A 24,550-nucleotide genomic window follows, 5' to 3' on the forward strand; every position below is an offset into this window, starting at 1 on the left:
TTAAAATTGAGTAAATAATCTAATTGACCTCAGCACTTTTCCCAAATGTCCTTTTTTAAAGACCCTAGCCTGCAATGCATTTGTGAAAGCAGGACAAAAAAATAAATTGCAATTTGGCAAGCCAGGGCCATTTGAATGGTTCACAGAATAATTAACTCAGAAGGGCTCTTGAACAGTCATTTAAGACCTGGCTAACTCAGCCACAGTGGAGGAATCCATAGTTAAATTTCACATCCCTTTGAAGCAGAAGGTGGTGACTTACTCTTTGCAGGAATAGTGCAAGACCAGGAAAAAGTTCCCAAACTCAGTAGGACACATCCTCTACACATCTTGGACAGTGACTTTTAAGACAAGTGGCTGTGATGACATGTTGAAGCCATCTGTAAATGAGTGGTAAAAGGATGATGCTTTGGGTCCATAAACATCATCCTAATACTGGTCAGTTATGGATAGCTTTACCACATCATTGGAAGAGCATGTCCATAGGAGGACAACCAAAATAGTGAAAGGTCTGAAAACCATACCCTATGAGGAATGGCTTAGGGAGTTGGATGTGTTTAGCCTTGAGAAGAGAAGGTTAACATGTTTAAATACTTGCAAGGGTGTCCTATTGTGGATGGAGCAAACTTGAGGATGGTGCAAGTATCCCCAGCTGTATCACAGAGCTCTGCAATGTGCAAAAATGTATGGTGGTTGATTCTAAAAGTTGTTGACGATAATTCATAAACTGACATGTATGTTGATGGTAACATATAACTGTGTCGGTGTTAATTCTCGGTGTTAGTTATGGTTCTCCTGCTGGTGTATTTTTAAAAAAATGGAAAAATACAAGCTGGGTACTCATTTTAGCAGAAGGATGCAAGCTTGAGTTGAGCTTGAGCCCTTGGGCTGGTATTGAACTCGCAACCTTGTAGTTTGTGAGTGAGTGGCTACAGGACAGGCATTTAACCACTGTGCCACTAGGGCTCCTGGCTGAGATCCTGTATCAGATACACAGCCATGATATCGTGGCTGTGATTTGTCTCCAGATCTGATTCCTGAAACCATCTTAAGATCCTGGGAGCTGCAACAAGGAACAGAGTTCTATGCTGAAGGAGAGCAGGGCACTGAAGGATGATGCATCCATCCCACTTCTGTCAGTGAACTGTGTTGCAAGAATTACAATCCAGTTACAATAATTGCAATAGTACCATGAATGTAAATAGTTTACTTATATCTCACCTTTCCCCAATATAAGGACTCAAGGTGGTGAGGTTGTAAGTCTAACTTACAAGACTGTAGCTGACTAACAGGATGCCAGCCATTTACTTACACAAGGGCAGGAACAGTCTGCTGATTTTACATAAATCCCTGCATGCAGAGTTACATACTGATAGTGCTATGCAATCCTGTGTTTTGTTTTACATGCTGTCTTGACCATGTGAGAATATTTGCTGGAAGGGGCAAGCAGGCTGTACACTTCACTACGCCAACAAAATCTATCCTGGTGTCGCACCTGTTCTGTCTGGGTCCTTGCTGTTTTGTAAAACAATATATTCTGGCATCTCACTCCGCTTCAGAGGTCCATCCTGACGGAACCGTTTCCCAGCATTTCTTCGGCTCCGCAAACCTTCTCGGATGCCTGACTTTGCAGACAGTGGATGGATGGAAAAGCAGGAATTGCCCACATGATGGAGATATGGCACCTCTTTGATCCCATTTCTGTCCAGATTTAACTGCTTCAATCTAAGGAGACACAGATGTGGCATAAAAAGAGCCAGGCATAATATGAATCCTTCAGCAGGGTACAAGATATTTTCCAAACACAAGCTTAATCATAGGCAAACACAAGGAAGTTCTCAAAATGCATTTCTTAAGGTGTTTTCCCCCCCATGAGGACAACAGTACTGTTGTACCACATAGTGGAATAAGAGATGACACTTGATCCAAGCTTGGAAGAGGAACCAGCTCCAGCACATCTCCACCACATCCACCACCTCAAGCATAGGAAGCAAAAGGGCAATAGGTAAGTGGCAGAATGTGTCCTGAAAAATGAATCAGTTACACCTAACACCATGCAAGCAACACAATCTGGATTATTACAATGCTACTCTTCCAGCTCCAGCCATACTGCCAGCAACCCTACAAGCCACATGGAGTTGATTGTTCACATATGGAGACCCCACGGTGGTTTAAATACCCCTGGTTTGGCCATTGACCTGGCACTACAAAACAAGATGGCAGGACAGCTTGGAAACCCTCCTTTTAGGGGATGGCCACTCTAGACAGCAGGGGGATTCTGGGACTTGTCATGCAGAAAAGGAATTTTTCTAAGCACTAGATAGCAGGGCTGGCCCTTGCCATGCCTCCAGCAGGTATCACTCCCTGTCCTGGTGAACTGCATTTGGCAAGGCTGCTGCCACACTGTAGAATTAATGCAGTTTGATATCACTTTATGTGTCATGGTTCCATCCTATAGAATATTTGGATTTGTAGTTCTGTGAGATAGTTGATCTACTCCGTCAGAAAGCTTTGGTGCATAACAAATGACAAAATCCAGGATTCCACAGGACAGAACCATGACAGTTAAAGTGGTATCAAAGTGCATTAATTCTGCAGTGTGGTAGCAGCCATGGTCAACCACACTGCATGTCACACCCTGCCACCCCTTCATGATTTGCAATGGGATGAGAATTCAGACTTGCTTTGCTAGCAAAAAAGTGAGGAGCCCAACAGACACCAAGGGAACAGCCAGGCTTCTGTTTTGATAGACAGGCCAGCTCAGGGTCTGAACAAGAGGCGGAAAGACCACCCAGCCCCAGAAAAAGTGGAGGCAGAAGAGGCCTGCCCAAATTCTCCCTTTCAAATGAAGTGTGCAGCTGCAGACAAGATCTTCTTGGAAGGAGGGCACCTAAATATGTGTGTGTGTGATGTGTGCCTTCAAGGCATTTCAGACTTATGGTGACCCTAAGGCAAAACAATAATGCAGATGCCATAAGTAAATCCAGTTAGAAAGTCAGACAAGGTTGGAAGCCTTCACCATTTGAAGCTGTACAGAAACCTTGGCAAATCCTTGAAAACAATATCAATCCATTCTGGCTACACTTCAGAGGCTTCTGTTGCTGTTTCAGATGCTTGGGTGGTTTACAACTCTTGGAATATTTATAGCTTTATGTATGGCTGAACCCTTGGATCATGACAGTGATTAAAAAGCTTGACCTAGGTCTAGTATCAGCTCAGGCTATATTCTTTCTCCTGGTACGTCTTTCTGAACTCCTGATAACACAATTCAAAGTGCTGGTCATGATCTATAAAGCCCTCTATGACTTAGGTCCAAACTATTTGAAAGACCTTATCTCCCCCCATATGAACCTGCTAGAGCCCTAGAATCTTCAGGGGAAGGCCTTCTCTCCATCCTGCCATCATCACAAGCTTGCTTGATAAGGACACAAGAGAGAGCCTTCTCAGTGGCTCCCACCATTTGGAACCCCCTTCGATGAGAGGCAAGCCTGGCCCTGTCCTGCTCTCCTGTCACCCACAGGCAAATAAAAATTCTTTTCAAGCAGGCTTTTAATACATAATTGCACCCAAGGAGGCTTCTTATCGGGGTGCTTGCTTTGGGTTGTTTTTAATGGTTTTACATTTTTAACTGAATATTTTAAAGGATTTTATATTTTTTTAACTTGTCAATATTAATGTGGTGTTTTTGCCATACCTCTAAAAGGAGGTTTTCTAGGCTGTCCTACCATCTTGTTTTGTAGTGCCAGATCAGTGGCCAAAACAGGGGGTTATTCAAATCACTGTGGCACCACTGTATGTGAATAAAAGAGCATTGCATGGCATTGTAATAATCCAGATTGTGTTTTTAAATTGTACTGATTCGTAGTAGTTGTCATTTTTGAGCATCTTTTGTGAGCTGCTTTGGGTCCAATTTGGGAGAAAGGCAGCATATAAATAAAATAGATAATAACAATAACAAGAATAATTTTGCGTCCCTTCTATGAATGCTCCCACACCCCCAGACTCCAATCAACTGGAATCCCCACTGTAACTGAATGGCACATGTGCCCACTGGACATGCATATTCACAATGAAGACAAGTCTTGCTTACTTTTGCAGGTTGGCTAGACTGACAAAGACATTTGGGTGGGAAAGGTAGTTGTCGTCCAAGAGCAAGACTTCCAATGCTGGGAATCTCTGGCAACCCTCACTGTGGATGGAAGGACAAAAATATTTGGTGCTTTCCCACTTCATTCAGAAAATGACAAGGAGGAAAAGGGGCAGGAGAGGAGCAATAAATAAATAAATAAAACTTTTATTTGTACCCTGTTAAAACAATCAATAGCTTTTAACTTTTTGTTAAAACAACATAAGCCAGTGACAAAGAATGAAATATCTACAGCAAAGGTGGGGAAATTTTACAAGTCTGAGAGTCACAATATCCTGTGGGCCACATTTGCGTAGCGAGCAGAGTTGTGTCAACAGTAAGGATGGAAAGAAAATTTGTTACAGGTTGTCTCCCTTATCTGAAATGCTTGGGACCAGAAGTGTTTTGGATTTTTAAATGCCTGTTTTTGCACATAAGTACATAATGGAGATTATACTGTATACCTCTAAAAATCTTGGAGATGGGGTCCAAGTCTGAACACAAAATGTATGTATGTTTCATATACACCTTATACACATTGGCTGAAAGTAATTTTATACACAATATTTTTAATAACTTTATGCACAAAACAGTTTGTGTACACTGAACCATCAGAAAGCAAAAGTGTCACTATCTCAGCCACCGACATGGACAATTTTGGATTTTAGTGGATTTCAGAATTCCAAATAAGAGAGGCTCAACATGTATGTCATTACAGATTCATAATCTAGAGTTACAGGTCTGTAACTGCTCTATTTTCAGTAAGAACTCATAGTCTTATTGTAAAACTACACTGATGCCCCCTCCGCCCACCTTAACAGCCAGCATCTGCACTGGGCAAAAGATCTGTCAATCTCTTTCAGTTGTCAGTCAGGACACAAGGAAAATGACATTTCCAGCCCCCTCCTACCAGTGAGCGAGGCTTCTGCAAGCAATTGTGACAGGAGTCCTGCTTTCAATTGTCGACAGGTTTACCTTTCAGAGACAGCCAGGTCGAGAGGGAGTGAATTCAGCCCATTGGCCGTAAGATGGAGAACTTTAAGGTGGGACAAAACCCCCAAGACTTGGACATCCTCAGGAGACAGGTTGTTGTAGGAGAGGTCCAAAATCTGGAGTGGAGAAAAAGAAGAGAGTTCCAGGGCAGAAAGATATACAGTGGGCCCTCCACATTTGCTAGGGTTAGGGATGCAGAACCTCTGTAAAAGTAGGAAAACCACACATCTAAAAAAAACAACACTTTTTTTTTTACCTTAGAGAACACCTCCAACATAAGTCTATAGTCAATATTTGTAGAAGGTGACCACAGAATTGTACTGGAGAATGTACAAATTCATAGAGAAGTGTTCTCTCTAGGGATCTCTAGGTCCTCCAGTGCAACTTCTGGTGGTTGCTGACCACAAAGTCACACTGGGGGACCTAGAGCAGAGATTCTCACTCTGGCCTTCCAGATGTTTTGGACTTCAGTTCCCAGAATCCCAGCCCATTGGCCAAGCTGGGGCATCTGGGAAATGAAGTCCAAAACATAAAGAAGATCTGAGTTTGGGAATAACTAAACTAGAGGTTCCTAGAGAAAGCATATTACAGTCGTCCCTCCACGTTTGTGGATTTGACTTTTGTGGATTTGTGTATTCGCGGACTATATTAGTGTGTTTTCTCTACAAATCTCTAGGTCCTCCAATGCAACTCTATGGTCAATTTTAACCAAAAGTTACACTAAAGGACCTAGCGATTCCTAAAGAGAACTCCTCTTCCAGCACAATTCTATGGTCAACATCTGGCAGATGTCAACCACAGAGTTGCACTGGAGGATGGGTGTTCTCTCAGATAAAAATATAGTGTTTTTGTTATTGGAGGTTTTCCCACTTTCACAGGGGTCCTGTGCCACTAAACCCAGCGAATGTGGAAGGACCACTGTAATCAAATCTGGGAATAATCAAATCTGGAAAAGTCAAAGCCACAAATGCGGAGGATCAACTATAAAAACAACACCCACAGAGAGTAAACAGACGCAGTAATGATGTAATCAATTTGGACCACAATCCAATTCAGGGTGATGAGAAGTCATTCCAGTTTATTTTGAGGACAAAGATTTGCTGGCTTGGTGTATGCAGTCAAGCTGGCTTTGACTTATGATGATCCTATGAAAAAGAGCCCCCGAAGAGCCCCTGCTTTAATCAGCTGCCCTCTGGTCTTGCAAAGTTAGGGCACCTGCGGCTACTTCACTTCAATCAATCCACCTGGCATTTGCATCGTCATGTCATCTCATGGTACATCCCAAGTATGATAGCCTCCTTTTATACTTTTTAGGATTAACACGGTGAATGTTATTGTTGATACCATCATCAAGTCACATCACAAGATTTCAATGAAACCTTAATTACAGTAGACTTTCAGAGCTTTGAAAATTACTTTTAAAAGGAAACTAGTTACAACTGCAACCCCCCAAATAGCTAGTTACATTTATAGTTACAATGGTGCTATACAGACTGCCCAAAAAGGGCAGTCTGCCTGCATCTTGCTTTGCCGCACGAGGAAGCCACAGCGGACAAACTGCGTGGCTTCCTCGTGCGGCAAAAAGAACCCTCAAAAGCGGGTTCTTTCTGCAGCACCCTTGTGACTTGCAGTGCTCCAATGGCGCACTCGCAACGTCACAAGGGGGTATGACATGCAGACGCTATGCATCTGTCATGTCGTAATGGCAGTGCCCATGTAGACAGGACGCCACCATTTTGCCACCGCCAGTACATACTAGGCTAACCCTAGTAAGTAATAGGGTTAGGGAGCATCTGAATGGCGTGCACTCCCTAACCCTACTGCTGCCGCCGCCACGCTACATTTTGCCGATATGTATCCCGCCAATGTTTTAAAAATAACTCTTCTCTTTCTTGTTATTTAAAAATCACTCTATAGTTAATTTTTTGTTACTTGGGGGAAATAAAAGACTGCTACAAGTCACTAGCCTGTTGTACAAAACACACCTAGTACTGTAGTGAGATCACATCCCTTGTAACTGTAACAGTAACTGTAACAATTACAATTACATTCTTCTTTAACTTATAACACAGGTAGACAAAGTGCAGCCTCCAGTTGTTGGACTGCAACTCTCAAAATTCCTCACCATTGTCTATGTTGGATAGGAGATGATGGAAGTTGCAGTCAAACAAAGGGGGACATATTTCTGCTCACCTCTGCATGATAGTCACAATGGTCTATATATCTAGTTTTCAGTTCCAACCAGAATAGGTCCACTGAACCAACAGAAACTCTCCATGACAACACTGATGTAACTTCTCTAGATTTAATAAAACTATTCCAGGTGGAACTAATAGTTGGATAAACACCGGGTGGAAATCATAGGCAAAAGGGAAGGATGTTGGATACTGAAATCCAACAACCTCCAGAGGCCCAAATGATTCCTACCCGTGTTGTAAGGCAATGTAATCTACTACACTGCAAAACAAAAGATTTAATTACAATATTTAGTTACTCCCAAGACCTGGATATTTTTAATTTGTTTTCTCCAATTTTATCATATTTGTCTGCAAATTCAAAAGAAGGGTGGGCTTAAAAAAGAGGAATGATATAGGGGTGAAACAGATAAGCAGGAAAAAGTGGCTTGAAGCTACCTTTTCTGAAGCCACATTGAAACCCCAGCAACCGCATCGCCAGCTCCTAAGGCAGCTGGAGTGCTCATGTCATGACTACATGATATGGCTTCAAGCCAGGAAGAAGTGGGAAAAAACTGCTTAGTTTTGAAACGGCTTTTCTCTGCATAAGGACACTTTCCTTCTGGCTTCAAGGCATGTGTCATCTAAACGCCACACCTTCAAGTCAGCCTGAAAGCATCTCTTTTTGCCTGTCTGTTTAGCCCCTCAGGGCCGGTACAGACTGCCCTTTAAGACGCCCTTGACACGTGCTAGAGTTGCCTCGGGGTGGCACTTCCAGACACCCCCCAACCCTAGCACATGATGAGGGCATCAAAATGGTGGCTCCCTGTACACATGGGTTCCGCCATGGTTATGCAAGCGCCACGCGGCATCCGCATGGCACCACATGGTGCTTATGTAATGAGTGTGCCACCTGTGCATTTGTTACACCGCAGCCGCAGTTTGGCGGCTGTGGCTTCCCTGCGTAGAGAAAACATGCGCCGGCAGGGTGCTGTTTTTCGGCGCTTTGTCCCACGCATCAGTTACACTGCAGTTCTAAGTCCACCCAGGTCCTATGAGACTCAGGAGACAAAGAGAGAGATTTCCAGCCTGACAAACTCCTTATTACACTGTACAGGTTCTGTTCCACTTTCATGAGAACTCTTCTTCTCCCAAAACTCAAGGCAGGCTTTACATATAGGCCTGTACTGGTCTGTCTTGAGCTGGCCAGACAACAGAGAGGTGTCAGGAAAACCTGGCCACCCTATATCAAAAGTATATTAAATGCAACTGATGCTCCTAGCCCATCCAGCATTTGAGAAAGGCCCTCTTTAGCTACCAATGTCCAGCATAGTGTAGTGGACTGAGCGTTGGACGATGACTCTAGAGACCAGGGTTTGAATCTTGGCTCAATCATAGAAACTCACTGGGTGATCTTGGGCAAGTCACACTCTCTCAGCCTCAAAGGTTGGCAATGGCAAACTCCTTCTGAAGAAACTTGCCAAGAAAACCCTGTGATAGTGTTGGCTCAGGGTCACCATAAGTCAGAAACTACTTGAAGGCACCCAACAACAGCAACAACAACAACTCCTTTTGATCTTACCTCCAAGTGAGGGAAGTCCCCAGCATTGACTTTAAGACTTCTCAGGCCATTCAAGGAAAGTTCCAGTTCTCGTACCTGAGGGAATTTACGAAAAACGTCTTTGAAAAAGAAGAAAAGACAACATTAGTTGGATAGATGATGGTGGCCAGCACACCAGAACTGATGTGAAGCACAAATGGAGGCCTCAAATGCCTTTGAGGATATCCCACTTTTGAAATAAATTAAAACGATTCACTGTTCCAGATACACACACTTACTACAACAGAAACAGACGTTAAGCCACAGCAGGAGAAGTTTGGCATAGAAAAACTGATGTTCAAGTTTCTTGGTCACACCTTTTAATGAACAAAGAGCTCCATGTTTGGGGAAGGAAAGGCCAACTGCCTCCTGTCCTTTATTTATTTAAGTTTAGGCTGATGGGTCACTTGTCAATAGGATTAATGAATCTGCTCCAGGTTCCAGTCAGAAATTTAAGGGAGTGATTCAAGGTGCTGATGAACCTCTCTTTGGGATGCATTGCTGAACCTTGGATAACTCCTTTGAATTTGGAAGGGGCTCTCCCAGGTGCTGAACATTAACACACTGGTTAATTAACAGACCAGTGGTAATTTTCACTCATCCCTCTAATGCCATGAAATGTGACAGTTTCCACTCATCCCCCTTTCTGCCACCAATGTGGGGCATCCCCCTGTCTCACTGCCATCTGGAGACCTCTCGGGTGCCCCCATGGTTACAGTGTGAAATTGTATTCATCTTATCTCCCTATCAGAGAATCAGAGAATCCTAGATTTGGAAGAGACCCCAATAGCCATCCAGTCCAACCCCATTTTGTCCAAAGTGCTGAAACTACACATTGATGCGACTGACATGCACACAATAAGGATACCACTGGAGTCCCATGCTCCCTGCAGCCGCCTCTGATAACAATATCTCTGCAGCTCTTTGAACAACCTGGAGCTTTTGAACATTCTTCAAGGCCAGCTCCAGATACACCATGTTACAGTCATTCAAGTGGGATGTAACTAAGACATGTGTTGCAGCAGGCAAAGATAATCACCTATGCACACATATCAAGAAAGATTTGTTCTGCCAGCTAAAACTCCCTCAAGTATAACTGGGCAACAAGGCAAGAGATTGAAAAATTGTTTCAAAACACATTGTGAGAAAGACATAATAAAGGGACAGAAATTGCAAGAATGCTAAGAACTGGAAATTAATTGTGTAACATTTACAAGTGAACAAAATAGTACAGTAATGTAAGGGGGCGTCTTCCACTGTGAACAGCTCTTATTGTCGGGAAGTTCCTCCTAATGTTGAGGTAGAATCTCTTTTCCTGCAGTTTGACTCCATTGTTCCATGTTCTAGTCTCTGGAGCAGCAGAAAACAAGCTTGCTCTATCTTCAGTATGATACCCCCTCAAATATTTAAACAGGGCTATCATATCACCTCTTAATCTTCTCCACGCTGCGTCAATAGTAATGTCTAGATCAAGAGAGGTAATAGTACCACTCTATTCTGCTCTGGTCAGGCCTCACCTGGAAAAATACTGGGTCCAGTTCTGGGCACCACAATTCAAAAAGGATGTTGATAAACTGGAGCGTGTCCATAGGAGGGTGACTAAAATGGTGAAGGGTCTGGAAACCATGCCTTATAAGGAGAGACTTAGGGAGCTGGGTATGTTTATCCCGGAGAAGGTTAAGAGGTGATATGATGGCCATGTTTAACTATTTGAAGGGATGTCATATTGAGGGAGCCAGCTTGTTTCTGCTGCTCCATAGTGGTGTCCAGAACTGGACACAATATTCCTAGTGAGGCCGGACCAAAGCAAACTAGAGTGGCACTGGTGCTTTCCTTGATCTAGAAACTATACTTCTATTGATGAAGCTTAAAATCACATTCGCTTTTCTAGCTGCCACATCACACTCTTGACTCATGTTTAACTTGTGGTCTACTAGGACTACTAGATCCCTTTCACACATAGTCTTGTTATGCCAGGTGTCCTTCATCCTATATCTATGCATTTCTTTTTTCTGCCCTAAGTGCAGTACCTTACATTTCTCCCTGTTGAAATTCATTTTGTTAGCGTTGGCCCCACTTTCTTGTCTATTAAGGTCATTTTGAATGGTGATCCTATCCTCTGGGGTATTAGCTACTCCTAATTTGGTGTCATCTGCAAATTTGATAAACATGCCCCCTACTCTTTCATCTACTGTAAGTCATGTGCCACTAGAGCTAAGGAATGAAGAAGAACCTCCGTTTCAGCCCCAAACCCTTTAATGATGAAGTCTCAAAGCTGAAGACAACAGAGCGTTGGGCATTCCTTACCGAGGGTCAGCAGATTTTCTGTGGCACTGATATAGGCAACAGAAGTGAACTGCTCAAAGTCCTCTTCTTTCGCCTGTAGAAATGAGAAAGGAAAGTCAACCCTTCCTTCTACAGCAGGGATGGGGAAAGTGTGACCTGCAAGCTGCATGGTCCTCCCAGTGCCATTTTTGTGGAACTTAAAACTCCTAAACTTTTGGTTTGAAAAAAATGAAATGATGAAAAGAAATTTGGCTCAATTTCTCCCTCTGCACTCCAATATTCCTCAGCCCCACTAAGGGGCTGGAGTCAATTCTGCAATATACTACCATCATTCCCACCAGCCATTTTAGGTCCAGGAGAGACCTTATTCTGACTGGAAGCTTCCCACAAAATGACTTCTGAAAAAAAGGGCCTCTCTTGGGTCTAAAACAGCATAGAAATTGTAAAAATGCAGCAAAATTGTCCTTTCACTACACTGCCTATGGGGTGCACTTTATGGGGTTTACATCACAGATGAAGCTCAGTACCAGAATTTACAGTATGCCTATAGCCAGAAAGCTACAGAGAAGTGTGTACTTGCAAGATCAGTCCATGACCAAACAGAGGAGCTAATGCTTTCTGGACAGTTCAGACTGTCACCATCCCAGCTTATCTCAGTGGTGCTGTGACAGTTTCAGTTAATACACAAAACAGTCAGTCAGTATATCCATGCAGCCTGAGTTCTTCTCACCGAAGAAAAATTCCGGCCGCTGACATCCACCGCGCACAGATCTGAAGGGCTTTTCACATGGTGGATTGCAATCTGCAAATGATAAGACAGAGAGGAAGGGCTGGGGCCACAGGTATACTTACAGCAAGGTGGGGGCCAAAACAAAGTCATGGCCTCCCAACCAAAAATTTTGTGCCCCCCTCCCATGAAATTACCCTTCAGTCCCTAATTTTCTAGCATTGTGGTGATTTAAAACTTCGGCTGAGCATCTAGAAATACAATTTAGACATCCCAAAAGAAGGGACAGGCAAAACGATCCAGGGAATGCAAGCATCCATTAACCATCCATTAAGAACCCAAGCCCTCCCTCCAGTCCATCTCCCTTGATCCAGGCCTCGGAGGTAGAGAAGAACTGCTGGCCCTCATCCCCCTTCCCCACCACCACTCCCTTCTCTTTCTGTGTCATGTCTTTCTAGATTGTAAGCCCGAGGGCAGGGAACCGTCCAATTAAAAAGATTGTATGTACAGCGCTGTGTAAATTTACAGCACTTTATAAATAAAAGTTAATAATAATAATAATAATAATAATAATAATAATAATAATGGCAAATATAAAAAACATCTAGGGGTAACCATGTTGGCCATATAGCAAATCCTATAACATCCAAACAATAATACCTTTATTGGACCAACCAAAATGCACAATTACATGTTGCAAGCTTTCGAAGTCACACTGGCTTCTTCATCAGGCAAACAGGAGAAAGAAATTGAAGATGTTAGTAATAGACCTGCATTTTCTGTTTCTGATCTTAGTTTAGATGGTAGGGAGGGCTCTCTGCAGGCTGGCTCCTCTCCCTTTGTCCACGTGGTCACAGGTAGATTGTCAAAGTCAAGGAAATTTAGTGTCCATCTGCAACTCAAGGAAGATTTCCTTGGAATCCAGCATATCTCCTTCCTTTGTGAAGCCACAACAGGCTCCTATGGAGGTAGAGAACACTGAATTTCTCAAGAAGCCTTCATGTTTTGCAGCAGGAAAACTTTAGGTGGTCTAGATGCAAACGTAAGAGGTCTAGGTAAGAATTATTTTCAGTGTTTCACTTTCCACAAAGCTAGAAATCTGGGGACTGAAGGGGGGGAAATCCCCCAATAGCTATATCCCTAGCTGGGACACAAAGTGAAAATAAAATTAGATTTCCTTCATCTAGAAAAGCCACTTTGTGACCTATCCTGATAATTATCATGCACAGGATCACTTCAATTTAAAAATCCAAGGTTGAGATGTAAAACAAAAAAACTTTATTCAGAAACCAGTCTCAAGGGTCTGGCCTTGATGTTCCCAGCACAATCTGTGCTCCTCGTACATTTGCTCATTAACCACCCCAAGGAAGGTAGGCATTATCAACCATTCATGATAGCCTGTCTCATCATCCAATGTTAAAATGCTCAAAGCATATTTATAAAACCATGGGAGACAATTGGTGGGGCTCGGATCCTGACACAATAGACTCATCCCTCCATGTTTGCGGCTTTGATATTTGCGGGTTTGATTATAATAATAAATAATAATAATAATAAATTTTATTTATACCCCGCCCTTCCATGAATATGATCAGGGCGGCTTACAAAAGTTTATAAAAAACATTACAATACAAAGTTAAAATCCAATATAAGAGCTAAAAACATTACTACAAAAAACAGGAACAGGAAAACAATAAAATAGAAAGATACACATGTCAGGGGCAAAAGAAATAAAAAATGAAACATCAATCCAGGGTCAAAAAGGAGAAGGGAGGAGGGGCAGGAAAATAAATAGAAAAATTAAGGTGGGAAGGCCAGCCGAAATAAATATGTTTTCAACTGTTTTTTAAAAACAGCTAATGAGGCGGCGGAGCGAAGCTCTACAGGGAGCTTATTCCAAAGGGAAGGGGCAGCCGTTGTAAAAGCCCTCTGTGAGGTCCGTATATGATTGGACCTAGGGACCTCCAACAGTTTAGTCCCGGAAGTTCTGAGTGTGCGAGGCGGATTATATGGGGAGAGGCGGTCCTCCAAGTACCCTGGGTCCAAGCCATTTAGGGCTGCCTTTATAGGTCAAAACCAACACCTTGTATTGAGGTCGGAAGCGAATAGGCAGCCAGTGGAGATCTTTTAGAATAGGTGTTACATGGTCCGACCTGGAACTACCAGCGACCAATCTAGCTGCCATATTCTGCACCAATTGCAGCTTCCGGGTTTGGTACAAGGGTTGTCCCATGTAGAGCGCGTTGCAGAAATCCAATCGAGAGGTTACCAAAGCATGTACAACAGTTTCTAGGTCCTTTCGGTCCAGGTAGGGACGCAGCTGGCATATCAGCCGAAGCTGATAACAGGCACTCCTGACCGTCGCATCCACCTGAGAAGTCAGCTGGAGCGACGAATCAAGGAGCACTCCCAAGCTGCGCACCGAGTCCTTCAGGGGGAGCGTGACCCCGTTCAGGACCGGGTGACAGATCTCACCACCAGAAACCGGGGAACCTATCACCAGTACTTCCGTTTTCCCTGGATTCACGCTGAGTTTGTTCTCCCTCATCCAGCCCATTACCGACGCCAAGCAGGCATCTAGAGGAGAGATGCCATCCTTAGTTACTGCATCAGTTGGAGACATAGAGAAAATTATCTGGGTGTCATCAGCGTACTGATAACACCGCGCCCCATGTCTCCGGATGATCTCTCCCAGCGGCTTCATGTAAATGTTGAATAGCATAGGGGACAAAATCGCTCCTTGAGGGACACCATATGTAAGGGCCCTCCTATCGGAGCGACAGTCCCCCAGCTCCACCATCTGGGACCTGCCCGAGAGGTAAGAATGGAACCACTGCAAAGCAGTGCCCCCAATTCCCAACTCCCTCAGTCGTCCCAGAAGGATACCATGGTCGATGGTATCGAAGGCCGCTGAGATTATTCATGGATTTGATTAATATGTTCTCTCTAGGAATATCTAGGTCCTCCAGTGCAACTCTATGGTCAACTATAACTAAAAGTTGCACTGAAAAACCTAGAGATTCCTAGAGAGAATACTCTGCTAGGCATTTGTAGCTCCTCCAGAACAATTCTGTTGCCAGTGTCTGGCACATGTTGACTACAGAGTTGCACCAGAGGACCTAGAGATTCCTAGAAAGGTGTCCTCACAGGTAAAAACATTGTGTTTTTGTTATTTGTGCTTTTTCCATATTCACCTGTAGCCAAGGGTCCGTTAGGGGAATTTTATTATTGTTATTAGCTCAAATATTGCAAGAGGAGGGCCTGCTACGACAGCCCTTGCAGAATCGTCTCCCGATATGTATACGGAGTAGACCAGGGGATTCCAATAAATGGAGCTGAGACAGACTTCTAGAATTAATAACCAATTTATTTATAATGGGGGGAAACACATACGATTCACTAGCATACACACCCACATACAAGGCTCAGGAAAAGCAGAGGTTAGCATGGAATCGGATTTTAGGCATCACTGGGGTGATACGTACCAGAATGTAGACTCCCTCCAGGAATCCAAATGGAATATGATGAGGATGGCATGAGGCTCAGCCATGGAATGACTGGCCAGGAGTCAGGAGCCAGGAGTCAGGTCAGGATTCAAAGGGACATAGCTTCCCCCTGAAATCCAGACTGGCCCCCTGAACAGGCAAATCTGATGATATTTATAGGCAAAATCTTGCTTCTGGCAAAGGTGCTTGATGGTGAGAACAAAGGTGTTTAATTACTTGCTTTTCACCTGGGTGTCCCTGTCTGATTGTCTTAGTGGTCTTAAGCTGCTGGGACAACAGACCTGGGAGGGGGGCAAAAGCCTCAGGCAAGGCAAACATTTGCTCTTCCTGGTCCTATGATAATCCTCTTATGCGACTCTCTAGATATGATGATGTGGGTGCCCCTCAGGGGTGTGTGTACATGTCCTCATGCCTTGCTGGCAATGGTGGACAGGCTATTAGAGTTCATCTAGGGGTCATTAAGAGTTATTTATGTACAGTGCTGTGTAAACTTACAGCGCTTTATAAATAAAGGTTAATAATAATAATAATAATTATCATTTATACCAAAATTTATATGAAGCAGCATGGGTAACACACCGTGGTCTTTGTCCCTAACCCTAGCGAATATGGAGGGACAAGTGTACTTATCGGTCCTCTAACTTCCTATCCCGAGTAGTATAACAAAAATGATCAAGGAGATTAAGTACCTTCTCTCAGGCAAAACCTGGGTACCTATTTTCATGAAAAGGGTACAATGTCTGAGGTATGACAGAATCTTGAAAAATGATAGATGAAATTATGGAAGAGAATCAATGGTCCAAAACACACTGCAGAAATAATCCAGTCTGAGACCACTTTGACACCCCTGGCTCAATGCTAGGGAATTCTGGGAATTTAGGGGCTTGACAGACTGTCCCTAAGGGGCGGCCTGCAACCGCCCCTTTTAGGACTAGATTGGGGCCACAACAACTACATGCTGTGGTCCCGATCTCTCCTTTCTATGGTGAAAAAAGGAGCTGCAAAATGTGGCTCTTTTTTGCACTCCAGAAAGGGTGCCACAGCCACTGGTGCGTGCCTTTTCCGCGTTCTTTTTTCACTGTGTCATGTAGACGCAGTGCCAGAGGAGCACCATGATGCCGTGTGCCTGTGGAGTGGCGCATGATGTCATGTCGGCCTGGAAGTGGAGTCGGGGTGTGCAACATGTGGGTCCCACACCCCGACTCTGCCCCAACCATTAAGATTGGCCTTAATGGCCGGTTTGTTGAGCCCCTTAGTTTTGGACCACAACCCCTTCAGGCTGGGGGGGTCTGGGAGTTGCAACCAATGATTCTCAGTTGTGGAATCTGCTGACAGAAGCAGCAGTGATGGCCACCGGTTTAGAAAAGAACAAATTCCCCTTTAAAACAGTTAGACATGATCAGTAAATGGAATCTCCATGTTTTCCAGCACCCTGTCTCTGGACACCAGATCCTAGAGGAAACAATGGAGGGAAAGCTGTTTCACTCTTGTGCCCTGCTTGTGAGCTTCCCCAAACAATCTGGTTGTCATCTAAAGGGACTCTCGCAGAACTTTTGGACTACAGCTCCCAGAACTGCTCATCCTGGCCCCCCACAAACAGCATGGCCAGATTAGATAGAGTCACATTTTCCCAACATAGCTAAGTTTTCAACTTAGTAACCTGTCTGTACAGTTCTTGTAACTATTAGGAAAGGAGACTGGTCATGTCTATGTAATTCAATTTACTTTTCTTTGGTTCCGCCCTGTATAACACCAAAGGTCCATCTTCCAGTTGGTTTCTCTGGAATTGGGTGTACAAAAGCTCAGCAGAGAATTTTTGGAACGTGGATTTTTTGAGGGAAGGATCATTCCACATCATGGGTGCCACTACACTTATGGCACTGCTCTGAAAGACATGTACAGCAGACCCCAGAAGTATATGGCATCATGAAGGGCTCTGCTCTGGATGACCTCAGGGACTGTGCCTATAAAGCAGAAGGAGATTGCTCAGGAATTCCTTGCCCCCAAATTATCGAACTCACTAGCTGTGCGCCATCAAGCGTTTTCTCATCCAGATGTCGGAGGTCTCCTGTTGGCACCACTGCCCCCTCCCATGTGATCCGGGTGGGCCTCTTTCCCAAGAGCAGTTCAATCTTGGTTTGCTCTGCTGTCTGGCGTGCCACCTGCCAGTGACCGACCCCTGAAATTACATACACAAAACCCAATATTAATTATTAAGTCAGGAAATAAAAATACAATGGGCCCTCCGCATTCACTGGGGTTAGGGGTGCAGGATCCTTGTGAATGTGGAAAAAACTGCAAATAAAAAACCACTTATTTTGTACCTGAGAGAATACTTCTCTAGGAATCTCTAGGTCCTCCAGTGCAACTTTATGGCCCACAACTGGCAGAAAGTGACTACAGAACTGAACTGGAGGATATACAAATGCCAAGAGAAGTATTTTCTTTAAGAATCTCTAGGTCCTCCAAAGCAACTCTATAGTCAACTTCCAACAGAGTTGCTCTGGAGGACCTAGAAATTCCTAGAGAAAACATATCAATAAAATCTGTGAATAACCAAATCCTCAAAATTCAAAGCTGCAAATGTGGAAGGCTAACTGTACTGTTAACCCGAAACATTTGGATCTTATTTACACAATCCTGAGACAAGGATGGAGAAAGAACTGTGGGATATGTAAGCCACACAGGACACCTTTAAGGAAAAGTAAGGGTCAACCAGAGTGCCTCGAAGTATTGAGAGCTTACAGTTCTTTTCATTTTGGTTGTCTGTGCATATTCACAGGTTTCTATCTAGCCTCATCTTGAAATAAGCCAGGTTTCCCTTCCTCCCTTGTGTTCTTGCCCCTCCATCATATGACACATCTCATGTAACGTATCAGTAACTGATTTTCACCAATTTCCACTGAGCCATTATTATTATTACTACTACTACTATTTAGGAACTGAAGAGTACATCTACACTGTAGAAATAATGTTTAAGTGTTGTAGCTCCACCCTATGGATTCACAGGATTTGTAATTTTACAAAATCTTGAGCTTTCTCTGCTTCTGCCTCAAACTACAAATCCCAGCATTCTGTAGGATGGAGCCATGGCAGTTAAAGTGATGTTAAGCTTCATCATTCCCACAGTGTAGATGCACCCTGAGACTTTTTTTTCCTATCTGGAGATGGCTGTAGAATGGCTGGAACCCCATCAGTAACATACACACACTTGACTTGGGGTTAAATGCATGTATATTTTGTTTTGGATGCAGCACAGGAAGCTATTCCTTGAATCCATGAAGGTCCCGTTCCAGCAGCTGCCATGCCAGCACTTTTCTGTTCATTAAATGGCCATGTGGTTGTGGCGAGAGGGAGCCAACTGAGGACTGGGGATGGCCTTTCATTCCTGCCTCAGTTCTCCAAGAAGATAATTTAGCAAGCCGACTACGGCACAGGAAATTCACAGCCCCTTGCAGCAAGTGGTAGAATCAGACCCACAGTTAAATAATTCAATCTGGACCATCACAGGGTCAACACTCCAGACCCACATCGCTAATAGTGGGTGCCCCAGGCAAGGCTGAAACCAAAGGAAAGGAAACTGAGCTGTGCAGGCATGGCCCAGCTCCCATCCCAATAGCTGTGAGAACTGTCAAAGCAGATTGCTCAAAGGTAAATGTACTCCCCTATTCTTCTCCCAGCTGCACATTGTTTTTCCATCCTTAAACTGCTACACTAAAAAGCAAAACTGAACTGGGCTAAAATAGTGAAAGGTCTGGAAATCATGCCCTCTGAGGAGTGACTAAAGGAGCTGGGTGTGTTTAGCCTAAAGAAGAGATTAAGAGGTGATATGATAGCCCTAAGTATTTGAAGGGGGGTAATATTGAGGATGGTGCAAGCTTGTTTTCTGCTGCTCCAGAGAACAGGATGAAAACTACAGGAGAAAAGAAAACATTGGGAAGAACTTCCTGTCAGGGGTGCTTTGATTATGTATTCCTGCATACATAATTGATGGATTCAATGGCCCTTGAGGTTTCTCCCAGCTCTATGATTCTTTGAATCTGTCTAGAAGGGCCATCATGCATTATTTTGGTTGGCTGGCCTCCTCTTACAGTGACTTATGATGGCTGGGGTCTAACCTATGCCATCACAACTCAGTTTTTTAGCCATCGTTGTAGCTTAGAATTCTGTTCCAACCACATGATGGACAGGACTTTCCCCAAATCCACCCTGTAAGCCATGCAGCATCAGGGTCCCCATTCTATTTTCCTTTCACCATATGCTCTGCAAGAGCATCATCTGCAAGGAAATCCCAAGAACATCTGAAGGATTCTCCACATGCCCACCACAATGTCTCCAGCTGAAGGAAAATACCTGGCTGTGTCCCCACTGATCCCCCTGCTCTCCAACAACCTGGTCATGAGAGTGCTGGACAGCTTACAAGATGGGTTTTGGGGATGGTAACATCAGGAAATGTAAATATTGAGAAACAGCTATGTGAGACACCACACTGCAGAAATAATCCAGGTTGACACCACTTTAAAACTGCTATGGCTTAATGCCATGGAATTCCGGGAACTGTAGTTTTGTGAGACATTAGCTTTCTCTGTCAGAGTGTTCTGGTGCCAAAACAAACTACAGTTCCCAGAATTTCATAGCACTGAGCCATGGAAGTTAAAATGGTGTCAACCTGGAATATTTCTGCAATGCAGACATAGATTTTTGGCCTTCATTCATATCCTCACTTTCCCCCAAATAAAGGGACTCAGGGGCAGCTTACAAATTATTAAAACTAGTACAGATTAAATACTATATAGAAGCACTATATACATGTTTGTGTGTGTGTGTGTGTGTGTGTGTGTGTGTGTGTGTTATTTTTAAAAACAATTAAACAATCTATAGAGTTAAAACCATTTAAAATTCATTGAAAGGCAATATTTTAAAAAAATCAGTGAAACAGCACACCATTCACAGTCCATCATCATTAGTTCTTGAAAGCCTGACAGAACAGGAAAGATTTCTCTTGCTGGGGGAAGGAGAGCAAGGAAGGAGCCATCCTAGCCTCCCTATGAAGGGAGTTCCAAAGTCTGGGAACAGCCACCAAGAAAGCCCTCTCCAAATGTACCTGGGAAAGTAGTGAGACAGTGAGAAGATTATAGGGAGATATATAGTCCTTCAAAGCAGCACTACTGGGGCTTGGCAGGTGTCAGCAAGGACAAGGAGAAGAGATGTACAGAGCTGCAGCCACTTTATGTCTACAGTGCAGGACATATCAGCAGCTCATATCAGCAAAAGTCAGGATACATCACCTTCGTCATATCTGGGCCGCAAAAGATTTCTGGCTGGAAAACAGTTAGTTGGGTAACAGTTCCCATCATCTAGTTTATATATTCCTTTGGTAGCCATCGTGTCATTCTGTCCCTTCAGGAGAACAAATAAATCCATTAAGGCATTTGCTGCAATAGCAGAAACACAACAACAACAACAACAACAAATTTTATTTCTTACCCACCTCTTCCCAGGACTCAAGCTAGGGTACAACATAGATTAACACAAATACAATTATTTAAACACCTTCAACTTCATATTTGAACACTGTTAAAACACATAAGCATAAAATACATTAAAATCATACAGCATAAATTAAAACATTGTAATTTGAATTGAAATTCATATTTTAAAATTGACCAGGTAGGCCTGCTGGAAGATATAGACCTTTAATACTCTTTTGAATGAAATATTTAGCTATCGACTATCTCCCGGCAGGTCATTCCACAGTCTAGGGACACCCAGCGAAAAAGTCCTCTGGGTGACAGTTTCCAATCTAGTGCTTCTTTTGTTAAATTTTATTTTATTGTGTTAACATGCGAACAATGCAAACAAATCAGAAAAAAACAAACATATAACTGCATAATCGCAAGTAAGAAGTAAGAAGATTGTCAAATTACTTAGAGCTTAACTTCAAATGTAACTTCAGGATGTCCATTTCATTATGCATTTTAAGGGAGATGATGAACAGCAGAGGAATCTGCAGCTAATGAAGAGTATGCCAGTGTCAAAACACCTGGCCAACAAATGTTCAACAGGGCAAAATGTAAGGTGCTGCGCTTAGGGTGAAAAAAATGAAATGCACAGGTACAGGATAGGGGACCCTAGCGTAACAAGACTACCTGTACGTGTAAAAGGGATCTAGGAGTCCAAGTAGACCACAGCTTGAACATGAGTCAACAGTGCACTGCAGCAGCTAAAAAGGCCAATGCAATTTGAGGCTGCATCAATAGAAGTATAGTGTCTAGATTAGAATCTAGATCAAGGGAAGTAATAGTGCCACTGCATTCTGCTTTGGTCAGGCCTCACCTGGAATAATACTGTATCCAGTTCTGGGCACCACAATTCAAAGAAGATGTTGAAAAACTGGAGCCTTGTGTCCAGAGGAGGGCGACTAAAATGGTGAAAGGTCTGGAAACCTTGCCCTATGAGGAACGACTCAGGGAGCTGGGGATGTTTAGCCTGGAGAAGAGAAGGTTAAGAGGTGATATGATAGCCCTGTTTAAATATTTGAAGGGGTGTCATATTGAGGAGGGAGCAAGCTTGTTTTCTGCTGCTCCAGAGACTAGGACCCAGAGCAATGGATGCAAACTGCCCGAAAAGAGATTCCACCTCAACATTAAGACTAGGAACTTCCTAACAGTAAGAGCTTATTTGACAGTGGAAGACAATTTTCCACGCCTCAATTGTGCCAAAGCACCCAAAACATTTCAGTTTCTTTTTTTCCACCATTAGGCCAAGAAGGGTTTTAATTTACACACAAAAACCCCGCCACCGCCTCTGGACATGCTTACCAGCTTGTCCACGTTCTTTTTGAATTGTGGTGCCCAGAACTGGACACAGTATCATTCCAGAATACAGTGGCACTGTTACAGTGGCACTATAACGTCCCTTGATCTAGACACTATACCTCTATTGATGCAGCCTAGAATTGCATTGGCCTTTTTAGCTGCAGCTTCACATTGTCCGCTCATGTTCAACTTGTGGTCTACTAGGATTCCTAGATCCCTTTCATACGGAGTCTCATTAAGCCAGGTGTCACCCATCCTATATCTGTGCATTTCATTTTTCCACCCTAAGTGCAGTAGCTTGCATTTTTCTGTGTTGAAATTTATTTTGTTAGTTTGGGCCCAGCTTTCTAGTCTATTCAGGTCATTTTGAATTTTGATTCTGTCCTCTGGAGTATTAGCTATTCCTCCTAATTTGGTGTCATCTGTAAATTTGTTTATGTTTGATGATGATGATATTTTATTTGTAAATTTGTTTATGTTTGATGTATGTGTATTTAGGTTTTAATTCTGCTTAAGACATCTCACTACTAGCTGCATCTCCATGACTCCAGAAATAAAAAGCTTGCCAATCATCCACAGAAGCCTGATTTACTGAGTCTGGGGGAGAGTTCAACTAGTTCTGACAACAAGAAGCTTTGACCACCGTCACAGTATACGGAAGCTGAGTTTGCATTTCTAAGGTATGGTTTAATGCTTGAAGGGACAATCCTCTGAGGAAACTCAAAGGAGGCCTTTGCTGAGCCAAGCAGCCTTGCCTCTGTGACAACACACAAAGGCTGCCTTCCCAGCATTCTGGTGATGCACAGAGCACACAAGACCATGGGACTCCAGCAGTGAAGAAAGAGCAGCAATGCGGGTAACAACTGGCAAAGTGAGGGTCAAGATCAAGCATGTGACATGCCCTGTAATCAAGCCATGCCCGCAGGAATCACCCTCATCATGTGCCACCGGGAAGAAAGTAAGCAAGGGCAAGGGGGATGGACACAACCAAACACAAACCACTGGAGACCTCTACAATGCTGAAAATACCACAAACTTATTAGCAAGGGAGTTCTTTACAGTGCTGAAAATAAAATACGGTTGGCCCTCCCTAGCCACTGGGCTTTTTAAATCCATGGATTCAAGCTTCCACGGATTGAAAATATTTCCAAAAATACAAATTCCCAAAAGCAGACTTTGATTTTGCCACTTTATAGAAGGAACACAATTTTTCCTATGCCACAATGTTTAATGGTATTTGAGCATCCATGGATTTCGGTACCCACGGGGAGCCCTAAAACCAAATCTCCAGCGGATACCAAGGGCCCACTGTAGTAGCAGAAGGAAATCCTTCAACATTTGTTGAAAAGGAAATGTTATCAGTTCACAAGTATAGAAAATAAGATGTTGGCAGCCAGCAGAAAATGTTAGCAGACAGCAGGAAGTTTTCTTTTCCTGGGTAGTTTTCTTTTCTGTTTTGCCAAAGATAGACTTCTTCAGCTCTGTAGCCACAAAAAGAGGATGCAAATATGGAGGGACGAATATACTGGTATTCTGAAATTAAAAAAAAAAAAAAAACAACTCCAAAATCCAAAACACTTCTGGTCCCAAGCATTTTTGATAAGGAAGACTCATCTGCAGTGCATCCATCTTCTAGCTGTGAGCAAGTAAGCTAGAAAAAATATATTCCTTATCCCAATTTCCCTAAATCAGCGAGAAAGAATAATCTTATTTCACCTTGATCTGGGCAAGCCCTACTAGCAAAGATTTCTCTCTTAATCTCCAAACAGGAAAATATGCTCTCTCTGCGTGTGTGCGTGAACGACAAGCTGTGCACTTGACTTTCCACTATCTGACCATCATTTAATCTCCTTTGCTCTCACTTATACTCCTCCTCCTCGCCATACTATTCAACGTCTTTTTCGTGATCTTCAATCTGTCGACTCTAACCATCTTGGTCTGACCCTGGATTCATCTCTCTCTTCCCTAAATCTCGGGGATTCTGCTGATTCAGCTATGTCTTTATTTAACTCCACTCTTTCCTCAACTCTTGACCATTTTGCCCCTGTCTCTGTCCGCACTTCTTCCTCCAAGACTAGACCTCAGCCCTGGCTTACCCCCAACATTAAGTTTCTCCGGTCCTGCTCTAGAGCGGCCGAACGTCTTTGGAGAAAGTCCAAAGAGTGGGCTGATTTTATCCATTTCAAATTTGTTCTTTCTTCCTTCTCACGCGCCCTCTCTATGACAAAACAGAATTATTACAAATCATTGATCTCTGCCAATGAGAGGAGCCCGCAGCGTTTGTTCTCCACCTTCAACACTTTGCTTAAACCTCCCTCTC

General features: G+C 43.4%; 2 protein-coding genes across 5 annotated transcripts in view; both read right to left on the minus strand.

Moving 5' to 3' along the window:
- LIPT2 (lipoyl(octanoyl) transferase 2) overlaps positions 1-24,550 on the minus strand; it is a 350,867-nt gene that overhangs the window by 199,079 nt on the left and 127,238 nt on the right. The window lies entirely within an intron of this gene.
- The window catches only part of XRRA1 (X-ray radiation resistance associated 1), a 49,204-nt gene that overhangs the window by 19,304 nt on the left and 5,350 nt on the right, over positions 1-24,550 (minus strand). For all 4 annotated transcript variants that reach the window (XM_042458842.1, XM_042458843.1, XM_042458844.1 and 1 more), the window contains 8 exons: positions 20,701-20,812; positions 17,434-17,591; positions 11,910-11,981; positions 11,201-11,273; positions 8,876-8,973; positions 5,102-5,235; positions 4,091-4,189; positions 1,496-1,725 (listed from right to left, as the gene is read on the minus strand). In XM_042458842.1, the coding sequence (XP_042314776.1) occupies positions 1,496-1,725; positions 4,091-4,189; positions 5,102-5,235; positions 8,876-8,973; positions 11,201-11,273; positions 11,910-11,981; positions 17,434-17,591; positions 20,701-20,797 (961 nt within the window). In that variant the 5' untranslated portion in view covers positions 20,798-20,812. The remainder of the gene's footprint in view (positions 1-1,495; positions 1,726-4,090; positions 4,190-5,101; positions 5,236-8,875; positions 8,974-11,200; positions 11,274-11,909; positions 11,982-17,433; positions 17,592-20,700; positions 20,813-24,550) is intronic.

This window comes from Sceloporus undulatus, chromosome 3, assembly GCF_019175285.1.
Source record: "Sceloporus undulatus isolate JIND9_A2432 ecotype Alabama chromosome 3, SceUnd_v1.1, whole genome shotgun sequence".
Taxonomy (NCBI): domain Eukaryota; kingdom Metazoa; phylum Chordata; class Lepidosauria; order Squamata; family Phrynosomatidae; genus Sceloporus; species Sceloporus undulatus.